Below are 14,955 nucleotides of genomic sequence, written 5' to 3' on the forward strand. Positions count from 1 at the left end.
GACTGTTGAAAAAGAAATAAGTATCTGTATTTGTATCCCCTGGCGGGAAAATCCTGGTCTGCACGAGGGCCTAAGCAGAGGTATGGCTGGCTTACACACACACAGACACACACACACACACACACACACACACACCCACACACACCCCACCAGGGACACCGCCAAGAAGCCATTTCCCCTTGCTATTTGGAGTGGGCCGGCGTATGGGTCAAAGAGCGAGGACTGCTACGTCGATGCAGACGAAGCCCCTCACTCATCACTACGAAGACTGTGAGCCAGCAACCTCCACCACGCCTTTACAATCCTATTCTAGGTCCAGAAGTGAAAAGATATCCCATGCATAGTGGAATGAGAGGTTGTATGTGTATAATTAAAGACTAACATTCCTTAATTCTGGTGTTTCTGGTTTTTCAAAAACTGATCTTCGGGTCAAGGATCGTTTGTACCAGAACAAGTCTCAGACATGTTGGATTAAAGGAATTTTATTATTTTACATTATACTCACATTACAATTTGCTTTTTAAACATAAAAGTGATATCAAAGCTGTACAGTATCATTTAATAATTAAGAGGATATAAAATCCATCAATCAAGTAACAAACCTTTGCATTACACCTTTATTAAACATCAGCTGAAAAGAATATTGTCCATATAAACAAGTATAAATAATTTAGTAAGAAATTCAGTGTTGATAAAGGGGAAAAACAATTCACCATCAATCCTTGGCTGGAGGCAAGCTGACTGTAAAAAGGCTATGAATGCACCATAACACTGAAAAATCAAGCCTCAAATCAAATGTAAAGAGCAATGAATAATCAGATGTTCAAATACTGGAACTGATCATCATTAGAAAGAGGAATGTACAGCAGTCTGTAAATATTGGAGACAGGTATGGAGCAAATGCTGCAAAGTAAAAATGCTTTTAAAAAAAAGTTACATGTCAAAAATTTATTTCTATCATTTAACAAAGTGAATGCATAAAAGGGAAATCTGAATCAAAATCAATATTTGATGTGACCGTTTTTTGCCTTCAAGAAAGCATCGATTTGTCTAGGTAACTTTGGTATTTTTGAAGGAACTCGGCAGGGATGTTGTTCCAAACATGTTTTAGAACCACAGATCTTCTGTGGATGTAGGCTTGTGCAAATTGCTCTGTCTCTTCACGTAATAGTAGACAGACCGGATGATGTTGAGGTTCTACAGGGGCCAAATCATCACTTCTAGGACTTATTTTTCTTTATATTGAAGAATATTCTTGATGACATTGGCTGTATATTTTGTCACTTTCCTACTGCAAAATAAATTTGGAGCCAATTATAAGCCTCCTTGACGGATTTACTTGGTAGGTGAGTATCTACCTGTACTTATCATTGAGGACACCATTCACCTTGACCAAATTTTCAACCTCATTTGCTGAAATGCAGCCTTCATACCTGCAAGGAACCTTCGACAAGCTTCATGGTTGCCTGCAAAAACATTTGGCCAACTACAGATTTTACAATCCTCAACGTTGCCCATTTTGGGATGTCCACAATGCTAATAAACACAGGCAGATAGTGAGGTATCTGATTGGCTCCAAATTTGTTCTGAAGCAAGGACAACAATTCCAAACATGAAGTAAGTCATTGTCATTATATGCACTTTAAATAGGAACAAGGAGTCCTTGAAGTGATATTTCACTCAAAGACATCTGATCTTAAGGCCACGTCTCACTAAGCGACATCACTGCTGAGTCACGTTTTTTGTGACACAACAGCGATCTTGCTAGCGATGTCACTGTGACATCCAGCAATGACCTGGCCCCTGCTGTGAGGTCGCCGGTCGTTGCTTAATGTCCTGGACCATTTTTTGGTCGTTGCTCTCCCGCTGTGAAGCACACATCGCTGTGTTTGACAGCGAGAAAGCAATGATCTGAATATGCAGGGAGCAGAGAGCCGGCTTCTGCGGACGCTGGTAACCAAAGTACACATCGGGTAACCAAGCAAAGAGCTTTGCTTGGTTACCCGATATTTACCTTGGTTACCAGCGTCCGCAGCTTCTAGAAGCCGGCTCCCTGCTGACGTAGCCAAGGTACACATTGGGTAACTATAAGCAAAGCGATTTGCTTAGTAACCCGATGTGTACTATGGTTACCAAGCACAGCGTCGTTACACGGGTCGCTGGTGGCTGATCTCGGATCGCTGTGGAGATCTGCCTGTTTGACAGCTCACCAGCAACCATGTAGCGACGCTCCAGGGATCCCTGCCAGGTCAGATCGCTGGTGGGATCGCTGGAGCGTCGCTTAGTGCGACAGTACCTTTACCCCCATCCCGTGTCTTTGGAATTACATGAAGAGAGAAGAAATTGCAGAAGCTTACGTCTACAGAAGACCTGTAGTTAGTTCTCAAAGATGGAACAACCTCACGGCAGAATTCCTTCAAAAACTATGTGCAAGTGTACCTTGAAGAACTAATGTCTTTGATACTGTTTTTAAGGTAAAAGGTGGTGTTACAAGTACGGATTTTATTTACTCGTCTCTTTTGTTAATTCACTTTGCATTAAAAATCATAAAAATTAACTATTAATACTTCTATTTTCAAAGCATTTTTACTATGCAGCATTTGTTATCCACAGCTCCCTAAAGCTTTTGCACCGTACTGTATATTTTCACTTTTAGTCCAGAAACAGCACAGCAAGGTTTTTGTACATGAACTGTATTTGACATTGCAGCACATCCTCATTTACTGAAAAGGGACTGAACTGCAATCCAGTGTGGCAATAAGTTCAAAGTAACTTTGCAATAGGTCTTGATTAAAAATTCCTATAGTGCAGTTCATCTTGGATGTAAACCTATGAGTCTCCATGGTAACAGACCACAATCAAACCCAGTGTAGTCTGACCCTCAAATTGGTCCATCTGTACTCAATTTCTTGGTAACCTACTAACATGTTAGTGTGAAGTCGGGAACAAACACAAGCATAACAGCAGGATCTTATTGTACAATTGTTTTTTTGTCCATTGTCTTGAAAATACATAGGCCTGCAGAGAGCGGTTTATCCAAAATAATACAGCAGCTTTAATCAAGACTTATTACAAGGCTACTAACATTTTCAAGATGCTCTGGGACAAGAAATAAAAAAAAAAAAAAGAATGGCTGCAAAGGTCTTAACAGCACTTAAATGCTATAAATTGGAAAGTGTGCAAAATGAATGAAGAATTCTGAATACAGGATAAACACGAGTCTTCATACAGCAGGTAAACATAGTACACAGCTAAGAAAGTCACACGTAAGGTGTTACAATGACGTAACCGCAATATGACAGGTTTCTTACTCTTTATCACACAGCGACTTTTAAAGTGCACCAAGATCCCAAAGGTAAAATAGTTTAGGTTAAAGACCACAGAAATAGGCTACTACATTATAGTACAAGCACTGGGCCTCGAGTAACACAATTGCTTCCCAAAAAGCAGGCATGATGTTCATAGTAACCGATCAGAACCTACATATTTTACTTGTCATAAGATTTGAAAAATAAAGAAATCCACATTTTTATTGGCTGCTATTGTCCACAAGTGTTTTGATACATGAGGTCCAGTTAAAGCCCAAAGTTTCCTTTCAACTACAATACTGGTTAAATAGGGGTCCTGAATAACATTAGATTGTCAGCTTGTTGACCTAAGGGCTCAAATATTTGGTTATAGATAATATATACTGTATAAAGCTGTAACCCGATATATCCCAAGCTCTCCGATCCTACAGCGTAATGGCCTATTTAGATGGGCCTGGGTCTGGCCAGTAACTAGCGCTGAGCGACTACACACAAGTAGCTCGGTGCTTGCCTCACTGGTCTGTTTACAGAGACTGAAGAGTAGCATTGGGGACAGAAGAATAGTATTAAAGTTGTTCTGTCTCCATATACAGTGCATGTGATCGGCAGCACATCTATGTACATTAGGGGTGCACAACCTTTTTGGATCCAAGGGCCAGAATGTCAGATCAGATGAACCAAAGTATTACCTTCTGATTCATTTAATGCATATTAAAAGTTTGTGCAATAAATATCTATTAGTTGGGAGCCCTATAAATGAAACACGTGCCTATGAGAAAGATAGAGGCAATCTTCTCATGGGTTTGCAGTCCAGAAAGGAACTGACGGTGCGAAAAGCTCTCTAAATTGTAGTATGCACCAAATGCTGAAATAGTCAAGTGTTTCCCTTCTCCCATAAACTATGCAGAATATAGCAGCTCTCATGCATGGACATTTCTTCACTTCATCTACTCCTTTCTAAGCTACACTAGTCATTTCAGGGCCAAAAATGACCACATAGCGCAGCATTCATAATCACTAGTGATGAGCGAGCACTACCATGCTTGGTGCTCGGTACTCATAATGATGATTGAACACAATGATGCTCGGGTGCTCTTTACTTGAGTCGAGCAGTTAGACACTCGGACAGGCTCAACTCGAGTAATGAGTATTACGGAATTCAATTATTGGGAGGTTCAGCTCTCTGCCCACATACAGCCGGCCACGAGAGAGAAAAAAAAAAAAAGCTATTTCAATGGAGGAAATATATATATTTAATTTTAACAATCTACATCTGAAAACAATGTTTTTACCCCCAGTGAGAGCCATTCAGAGACTAGAAGTGGCTGTCACTGGGTTGCCACTTTCACTGAAGCAAACCTGTGCTTTGTGTTCGATGTTTCACGAATGGCGCATCTGAGCACCTGCGATACAAGGCCAAGTACCAAGCGTACCTGAGCAGTGTAGAGCACACACGTTCACCAATAATAATCACCCATCCTTGTAGTGCAAGTGAAGTTCTCCACAACATAGAAAATACATGTAATCAGACACTAGGCAGATGATTGAGGGCTGCACAGAAAAGGTATCATGGGCTGCATTTGATCCCCTGGACACAGGTTGTGGATCCCTAGCTTACAGTGAGCCATGTGCTGCTAATAACAAAGATTTTATGCATGGATAAAAATGAAATCACCCAACGAACGAGCGTTTTGCTCATTTGTTGGGCAATTACCGCCATGTTTACAAAATGGGATAATCTGGAAGAAACGCTCCTATGAACTCGTTCGCCAAATATTGGCTCGGGTAAATGGGCCATTACATTACTGCCTTTACTGGGCTGGGTGGCAACCTCTTTGCGTTTGCATGGGACAATATTTAGAAGTAATTGCTTGCAGATCATCGGCCCATCAAAATGGCCCACTAGCAGCTGCTGCTTTGTACACTCCATAGTACTGCAGCACTGGCCTTCCGAATTGGTACATTTTACACACTCGTCATCGAAACCTACAAGACACTGCTATAGAACATCCCTTCTGAGGAAGGAGAATCAGCCTGAAGAGGACGAATATGTAGATGAAAACAAAGAAGTCACCAGAAACAGATCAACACATATATAATTTATAGGAATTAAAAGGTATTGGTTTTTGTGGAATAATTATAATAAATAAGTGGAAAGATTCCCTATGAGGACACGATTATGTAGATTTATACATGACAGTCTTAATACAAAATTATTTACAGATAAATGCACAAAAGATTTTTCTGTTTTTTTTATAATCATACTGCTAAAAAAAGCACAGAAGAAAGGCGATAAAATGCCCAGAAGATTAAATGATTTCCGGAAATCAGAAGGAGCAAAGTCAGGCTTTTGGTTGCAGAGAAGGCATCAAAGGTGATCTGGGAAGGATTCCATGTCTTCTTCAGGGCTTTGGAACAAGTCATAGAGAACACGTCCTGATCCTGTGCTCATACTGACGAGGGATTTATGTGCTGTAGCCCTGAACTAATACCACCATGTCCTGTATGGTTCCAGCCATGTGACAGAACAGCTTCATTGATTGGCACCACTTGTCATTTTAGGTAATTTCCTGATCTAATGCAGCATGTAGGTGCTAATGTTCCCCTGGGTTTTCATTTGGAGGCGTATTCTTTCATAGGTGTCCGGTAAAGCACAGGAACAGCAGTGCATGGATGAGTAGTAGGTAAACTGAGAAGAGCAGGGGGGCCTTGGTGCGGGAACAGAAGAGAAACCGAAGAAACCTCCGTAAAGACGAGCTCCGAGTCTGTAGAAGTTAAGAGATTGAGGTGAATAAAAGAAGCACACATGTATCAGCAGCAAATAGGATTAGAATTTACACGAAAATACAGAAGTATTGGTAGTAAATATCTTAGGTCGCACTTTACCTAACTGGAAAGAGTTATTAATTATGAGGATGAGTAAATGAATAAGATGTTAAAAGAAGTTATCATAATGTTGGTGAGGCAGCGCACTTCTGAAATTTTGCACCAGTGTTATGGTTGTGCTGCTAGATCAAATGGCGCATTGATACTGCAGAGACAGCTTTGCCTTTGAAGCAGCAGAGGAGCATATGATCACCGAAATGTCCTAGACAACTTCAGAGCAGCACTTATAAGCTCTATACTAAAGATCTTGTAAGCACTGCACTCGTTGCCTAGAAGACTGGCTACTACTGATAGACTGTAGAGGTGGCCAGTAATCTGAGGAGTAAGGCTGCTTTCACACTACGTTTTTTTAACATGCGTCCTGAACGTTTTTTTAACGCAAAAACGGACCCAGTGCAAATGCGTTTTCATTTCAATGCATTTGCAATGGACTCGCGTCAACATGCGTTCACATGCGTTATAGTGAGGATCCAGCGACTTGCAGTTTTTTAACTTTTTTCAAAAACGCTACTTGTAGCGTTTTTGAGCTGCGTCCAAATACTGCAAATTGCTGGATCCTGACTATACTGCATGCAAACGCAGGTGAACGCTGGCATGCTGATAGACAGGATCCTGCCTGCTCTACTGAGCATGCACAGAAACCAGCCTCGCGTGATCAGTCTCTCTCTCCCCCTCCCTCTCTGTCTCTCTCCTCTCTCTCTCCCTCACCTGAGAGCTGCAGACACTCGTAACCAAGGTAAATATCGGGTAACCAAGCAAGTTACCCGATGTTTACCTTGGCTACGTGTGCAGGGAGCCCGGCTCCTAGCAGCTGCGGACGCTCGTAACCAAGGTAAATATCGGGTATCCAAGCAAGTTACCTGATGTTTACCTTGGTTACGAGCCTCCGCAGCTGTCAGATGCCAGCTCCCAGTCTGTCATGTTCAGTTCCACTGACTCCCGATCACATGACTCCAATGCCCGCCCCTAAACATCCAGTGACAGGATCCTGCAAAATAACATGCGTTTGCATGCGTTTTACTTTGTAAAAGCAGGATCCGCTTTTACAGCAAAAAAAACGTTCATGACGCATATTAAAAAAGAAGGGAATTTTGTTTACTTACCGTAAATTCCTTTTCTTCTAGCTCCTATTGGGAGACCCAGACAATTGGGTGTATAGCTTCTGCCTCCGGAGGCCACACAAAGTATTACACCTTAAAAAAGTGTAACTCCTCCCCTCTGCCTATACACCCTCCCGTGCATCACGGGCTCCTCAGTTTTGGTGCAAAAGCAGGAAGGAGGAAACTTATAAATTGGTCTAAGGTAAATTCAATCCGAAGGATGTTCGGATAACTGAAAACCATGAACCAAAGGAACAATTCAACATGAACAACATGTGTACACAAAAGAACAACCAGCCCGAAGGGAACAGGGGCGGGTGCTGGGTCTCCCAATAGGAGCTAGAAGAAAAGGAATTTACGGTAAGTAAACAAAATTCCCTTCTTCTTTGTCGCTCCATTGGGAGACCCAGACAATTGGGACGTCCAAAAGCAGTCCCTGGGTGGGTAAAAGAATACCTCAATAACAGAGAGCCGAAAAAACGACCCCTTCCTACAGGTGGGCAACCGCCGCCTGAAGGACTCGCCTACCTAGACTGGCATCTGCCGAAGCATAGGTATGCACCTGATAGTGTTTTGTGAAGGTGTGCAGACTAGACCAGGTAGCTGCCTGACACACCTGCTGAGCCGTAGCCCGGTGTCGCAATGCCCAGGACGCACCCACGGCTCTGGTAGAATGGGCTTTCAGCCCCGAAGGAAGAGGAAGCCCCGAAGAACGGTAGGCTTCAAGAATCGGTTCCTTGATCCACCGAGCCAAAGTTGACTTGGAAGCCTGCGAACCCTTACGCTGGCCAGCGACCAGGACAAAGAGCGCATCTGAACGGCGCAGGGGCGCCGTGCGAGACACGTAGAGCCGGAGTGCTCTCACTAGATCAAATGAATACAAATCCTTTTCACGCTGGTGAACTGGATGAGGGCAAAATGAAGGCAAGGAGATATCCTGATTGAGATGAAAAGGAGATACCACCTTAGGGAGAAACTCCGGGATAGGACGCAGAACCACCTTATCCTGGTGAAAAATCAGGAAAGGGGGTTTGCATGACAGCGCTGCAAGCTCCGACAGTCTTCGGAGTGAGGTAATTGCCACAAGAAAAGCCACCTTCTGCGAAAGACGCGATAAAGAAACATCCCTCAGCGGCTCGAAAGGTGGTTTTTGAAGAGCCATTAACACCCTGTTAAGATCCCAGGGTTCCAGCGGACGCTTGTAGGGTGGAACTATGTGGCAAACTCCCTGCAGGAACGTGCGGACCTGCGGAAGCCTTGCCAGGCGCTTTTGAAAAAATACTGAGAGCACCGATACTTGTCCCTTGAGAGAGCCGAGTGACAAACCCTTGTCCATTCCGGATTGAAGGAATGAAAGAAAAATGGGTAAGGCAAAAGGCCAGGGAGTAAAACCCTTATCAGAACACCAGGACAAGAAGATCCGCCACGACCTGTAATAGATCTTGGCGGACGTTGGTTTCCTGGCCTGTCTCATAGTGGCAATGACATCCTGCGATAAACCAGACGACGCTAGGAGCCAGGACTCAATGGCCACACAGTCAGGTTGAGGGCCGCAGAATTCAGATGGAAAAACGGGCCTTGTGACAGCAGGTCTGTGCGGTCTGGAAGCGCCCACGGCTGACCCACCGTGAGATGCCACAGATCCGGGTACCACGACCGCCTCGGCCAATCTGGAGCGACGAGAATGGCGCGACGACAGTCGGATCTGATCTTGCGTAACACTCTGGGCAACATCGCCAGAGGAGGAAACACATAAGGGAGTCGAAACTGCGACCAATCCTGAACTAACGCGTCCGCCGCCAAAGCTCTGTGATCTTGAGACCGTGCCATGAAGGCCGGGACCTTGTTGTTGTGCCGTGACGCCATGAGATCGACGTCCGGCGTTCCCCAGCGGCGACAGATCTCTCGAAACACGTCTGGGTGAAGAGACCATTCCCCCGCATCCATGCCCTGACGACTGAGAAAGTCTGCTTCCCAGTTTTCTACGCCTGGGATGTGAACTGCGGAGATGGTGGAGGCTGTGGCCTCCGCCCACAGCAGAATCCGCCGGACTTCCTGGAAGGCTTGACGGCTGCGCGTGTCGCCCTGGTGGTTGATGTACGCGACCGCCGTGGCATTGTCCGACTGTATGCGGATCTGCCTGCCCTCCAGCCACTGATGGAACGCCTTTAGGGCTAGATACACTGCCCTTATCTCCAGAACATTGATCTGAAGGGAGGACTCTATCGGAGTCCAGGTTCCCTGAGCCCTGTGGTGGAGAAAAACCGCTCCCCACCCTGACAGACTCGCGTCCGTCGTGACCACAGCCCAGGATGGGGGCAGGAAGGATTTTCCCTGCGACAGAGAAGTGGGAAGAAGCCACCACTGAAGAGAGGTTTTGGCTGCAAGGGAAAGAGAGACGTTCCTGTCGAGGGACGTCTACCTCCTGTCCCATTTGCGGAGAATGTCCCATTGGAGTGGGCGCAGATGAAACTGCGCGAAGGGGACTGCCTCCATTGCTGCCACCATCTTCCCCAGGAAGTGCATGAGGCGCCTCAAGGGGTGTGACTGGCCCCGAAGAAGAGATTGCACCCCTGTCTGCAGCGAAAGCTGTTTGTCCAGCGGTAGCTTGACTATTGCTGAGAGAGTATGAAACTCCACCCCGAGGTAAGTCAGTGATTGGGTCGGTGTCAACTTGGACTTTGGGAAGTTGATGATCCACCCGAACCGCTGGAGAGTCTCCAGAGCGACGGTCAGGCTGTGTTGACATGCCACCCGGGAGGGTGCCCTGACTAGGAGATCGTCTAAATAAGGGATCACCGAGTGGCCCTGAGAGTGTAGGACCGCCACAACGGATGCCATGACCTTGGTGAAGACCCGTGGGGCTGTCGCCAGGCCGAAAGGCAGTGCCACGAACTGAAGGTGTTCGTCCCCGATGGCGAAACGCAGGAAGCGTTGATGCTCGGGTGCGATCGGCACATGGAGATATGATACTACAGATCTAGCCGCCAGTCTAGAGACTGGAGGATCCACCTTGGGACATTGAGCCCAACCCTTAACTACGTCAGAGGGGAAGGGGTAACGTGTGTCTTAGTAAAGCGCTTGTCCGGAAATGCTCTGTGCTTCTGGACAGCATCTCTGAAGTTAGAGTGATCGAAAAACGCACTCCGTGTACGTTTGGGAAACCTAAACTGGTGTTTCTCCTGCTGCGAAGCAGACTCCTCTATAGGTGGAGTTGGGGGAGAAAGATCTAGCACCTGGTTGATGGACGCTATAAGGTCATTTACTATGGCGTCCCCTTCAGGTGTATCAAGATTGAGAGCAACGTCAGGGTCAGAGTCCTGAGCTGCGACGTCCGCCTCATCCTCCAGAGAGTCCTCAAGCTGAGACCCCGAGCAGCGTGAGGAAGTCGGGGAAGATTTCCAGCGAGCCCGCTTAGCCGGTCTGGGACTGTGGTCCTTGCCGGAGTCCTCCACGTAAGACCTAGGGGCCACCCCGGGAGCACGCTGCGGCGCAGACCGAGAGGGGCCTGGAGGCGATGATCCAACAGTGCCCGGGGCCTGTGTAAGGACCGGTCTGGACTGCAAGGCTTCTAGTAGCTTGGCAGACCATTTGTCCATAGACTGAGCCATGGATTGTGAAAGCGACTCAGAGAGTTTCTCAGCAAAAACTGCAAACTCTGTCCCTGCCACCTGGACAGGGGAAGCAGGAGGGTCTGCCTGAGCCGAGGGTCCCACTAGTGCCCGAGGCTCCGGCTGAGCAAGTGCAACAGGGGTCGAGCATTGCTCACAGTGAGGGTAGGTGGAACCTGCAGGTAACATAGCCGCACAAGAGGTACAGGTTGCAAAGAAGGGAATTTTGTTTACTTACCGTAAATTCCTTTTCTTCTAGCTCCAATTGGGAGACCCAGACAATTGGGTGTATAGCTTCTGCCTCCGGAGGCCACACAAAGTATTACACTTAAAAGTGTAAAGCCCCTCCCCTTCTGCCTATACACCCCCCGTGCCTCACGGGCTCCTCAGTTTTGGTGCAAAAGCAAGAAGGAGGAAAAGTTATAAATTGGTTTAAAGTAAATTCGATCCGAAGAAATTTCGGAGAACTGAAACCATTCAACATGAACAACATGTGTACACAAAGAACAACAGCCCGAAGGGAACAGGGGCGGGTGCTGGGTCTCCCAATTGGAGCTAGAAGAAAAGGAATTTACGGTAAGTAAACAAAATTCCCTTCTTCTTTGTCGCTCCATTGGGAGACCCAGACAATTGGGACGTCCAAAAGCAGTCCCTGGGTGGGTAAAGTAAAACCTCGTAATAGAGCCGTAAAAACGGCCCCTTCCTACAGGTGGGCAACCGCCGCCTGAAGGACTCGCCTACCTAGGCTGGCATCTGCCGAAGCATAGGTATGCACCTGATAGTGTTTCGTGAAAGTGTGCAGGCTCGACCAGGTAGCTGCCTGACACACCTGCTGAGCCGTAGCCTGGTGCCGCAAAGCCCAGGACGCACCCACGGCTCTGGTAGAATGGGCCCTCAGCCCTGAGGGAACCGGAAGCCCAGAAGATCGGTAAGCTTCGAGAATTGGTTCCTTGATCCACCGAGCCAGGGTTGATTTGGAAGCCTGTGACCCTTTACGCTGGCCAGCGACAAGGACAAAGAGTGCATCCGAGCGGCGCAGGGGCGCCGTACGAGAAATGTAGAGTCTGAGTGCTCTCACCAGATCTAACAAGTGCAAATCCCTTTCACATTGGTGAACTGGATGAGGACAAAAAGAAGGTAAGGAGATATCCTGATTGAGATGAAAGGGGGATACCACCTTAGGGAGAAATTCCGGAACCGGACGCAGAACCACCTTGTCCTGGTGAAACACCAGAAAAGGGGCTTTGCATGACAGCGCTGCTAGCTCAGACACTCTCCGAAGTGATGTGACTGCTACTAGGAAGGCCACTTTCTGCGAAAGGCGTGAGAGAGAAATGTCCCTCATTGGCTCGAAAGGTGGTTTCTGAAGAGCCATCAGCACCCTGTTCAGATCCCAGGGTTCTAACGGCCGCTTGTAAGGAGGGACTATGTGACAAACCCCCTGCAGGAACGTGCGTACCTGTGGAAGTCTGGCTAGGCGCTTCTGAAAGAACACAGAGAGCGCTGAGACTTGTCCCTTAAGGGAGTCGAGCGACAAACCTTTTTCCAATCCAGATTGAAGGAAGGAAAGAAAAGTGGGCAAGGCAAATGGCCAGGGAGAAAAACCCTGATCAGAGCACCAAGATAAGAATATCCTCCACGTCCTGTGGTAGATCTTGGCGGACGTTGGTTTCCTAGCCTGTCTCATAGTGGCAATGACCTCTTGAGATAACCCTGAAGACGCTAGGATCCAGGACTCAATGGCCACACAGTCAGGTTGAGGGCCGTAGAATTCAGATGGAAAAACGGTCCTTGAGACAGCAAGTCTGGTCGGTCTGGTAGTGCCCACGGTTGGCCCACCGTGAGATGCCACAGATCCGGGTACCACGACCTCCTCGGCCAGTCTGGAGCGACGAGGATGGCGCGGCGGCAGTCGGACCTGATCTTGCGTAGCACTCTGGGCAACAGTGCCAGAGGAGGAAACACATAAGGGAGTTGAAACTGCGACCAATCCTGAACTAAGGCGTCTGCCGCCAGAGCTCTGTGATCTTGAGACCGTGCCATGAATGTCGGGACCTTGTTGTTGTGCCGGGACGCCATTAGGTCGACGTCCGGCATCCCCCAGCGGCAACAGATCTCCTGAAACACGTCCGGGTGAAGGGACCATTCCCCTGCGTCCATGCCCTGGCGACTGAGAAAGTCTGCTTCCCAGTTTTCTACGCCCGGGATGTGAACTGCGGATATGGTGGAGGCTGTGGCTTCCACCCATAGCAGAATCCGCCGGACTTCCTGGAAGGCTTGCCGACTGCGTGTTCCGCCTTGGTGGTTGATGTATGCCACCGCTGTGGAGTTGTCCGACTGAATTCGGATCTGCTTGCCTTCCAGCCACGGCTGGAATGCCTTTAGGGCAAGATACACTGCCCTTATCTCCAGAACATTGATCTGAAGGGAGGACTCTGGCTGAGTCCAAGTACCCTGAGCCCTGTGGTGGAGAAAGATCGCTCCCCACCCTGACAGGCTCGCGTCCGTCGTGACCATAGCCCAGGATGGGGGCAGGAAGGATTTCCCCTTCGACAGAGAAGTGGGAAGAAGCCACCACTGAAGGGAAGCCTTGGCTGCCCGAGAAGGGAGACGTTCCTGTCGAGGGACGTCGACTTCCTGTCCCATTTGCGGAGAATGTCCCATTGAAGTGGACGCAGATGAAACTGCGCAAAAGGAACTGCCTCCATTGCTGCTACCATCTTCCCTAGGAAGTGCATGAGGCGCCTCAAGGGGTGTGACTGGCCTTGAAGGAGAGATTGCACCCCTGTCTGTAGTGAACGCTGTTTGTCCAGCGGAAGCTTCACTATCGCTGAGAGAGTATGAAACTCCATGCCAAGATATGTCAGTGATTGGGCCGGTGTCAGATTTGACTTTGGAAAATTGATGATCCACCCGAAACTCTGGAGAGTCTCCAGAGCAATGTTCAGGCTGTGTTGGCATGCCACTTGAGAGGGTGCCTTGACAAGCAGATCGTCTAAGTAAGGGATCACCGAGTGTCCCTGAGAGTGCAGAACTGCTACTACTGTTGCCATGACCTTGGTGAAGACCCGTGGGGCTGTCGCCAGGCCGAAAGGCAGTGCTACGAACTGAAGGTGTTCGTCCCCTATGGCGAAACGCAGGAAGCGCTGATGCTCTGGAGCAATCGGTACGTGGAGATAAGCATCTTTGATGTCGATTGATGCTAGGAAATCTCCTTGGGACATTGAGGTGATGACGGAGCGGAGTGATTCCATCCGGAACCGCCTGGTTTTTACGTGTTTGTTGAGCAGTTTTAGGTCCAGAACAGGACGGAAGGATCCGTCCTTTTTCGGCACCACGAACAAGTTGGAGTAAAAACCGTGACCCTGTTGCTGAAAAGGAACAGGGATCACCACTCCTTCTGCCTTCAGAGTGCACACCGCCTGAAGAAGAGCATCGGCTCACTCGGGGGGCGGAGATGTTCTGAAGAATCGAGTCGGAGGACGAGAGCTGAACTCTATCCTGTAACCGTGAGACAGAATGTCTCTCACCCAACGGTCTTTTACCTGTGGCAGCCAGGTGCCGCAAAAGCGGGAAAGCCTGCCACCGACCGAGGATGCGGTGTGAGGAGGCCGAAAGTCATGAGGAGGCCGCTTTGGGAGCGGTTCCTCCGGCTGTCTTTTTTGGACGTGACTTAGACCGCCATGAATCGGAGTTCCTCTGATCCTTCTGAGGCCTTTTGGACGAGGAGAATTGAGACCTGCCCGCGGACCGAAAGGACCGAAACCTCGATTGTACCTTCCGTGGTTGAGGTCTGTTTGGTTTGGACTGGGGTAAGGATGAGTCCTTTCCCTTGGATTGTTTAATGATTTCATCCAATCGCTCACCAAACAGGCGGTCGCCTTAAAATGGCAAACCGGTTAAGAACTTTTTGGAAGCAGAGTCTGCCTTCCATTCACGTAGCCACATGGCCCTGCGGACTGCCACCGAATTGGCGGATGCTACCGCCGTACGGCTCGCAGAGTCCAGGACAGCATTAATGGCGTAGGACGCAAACGCCGACGCCTGAGA

General features: G+C 48.0%; 1 protein-coding gene across 1 annotated transcript in view; it reads right to left on the reverse strand.

The window, feature by feature from the left end:
- Positions 1-481: 481 nt before the first annotated feature.
- Positions 482-14,955, reverse strand: part of GOLGB1 (golgin B1) — a 90,649-nt gene continuing 76,175 nt past the window's right edge. Inside the window, exon 16 of the mRNA XM_075345450.1 lies at positions 482-6,073. Coding sequence (XP_075201565.1) covers positions 5,942-6,073 — 132 coding nt within the window. The 3' untranslated portion in view covers positions 482-5,941. The remainder of the gene's footprint in view (positions 6,074-14,955) is intronic.

Source organism: Anomaloglossus baeobatrachus, chromosome 4 (genome assembly GCF_048569485.1).
Source record: "Anomaloglossus baeobatrachus isolate aAnoBae1 chromosome 4, aAnoBae1.hap1, whole genome shotgun sequence".
Taxonomy (NCBI): domain Eukaryota; kingdom Metazoa; phylum Chordata; class Amphibia; order Anura; family Aromobatidae; genus Anomaloglossus; species Anomaloglossus baeobatrachus.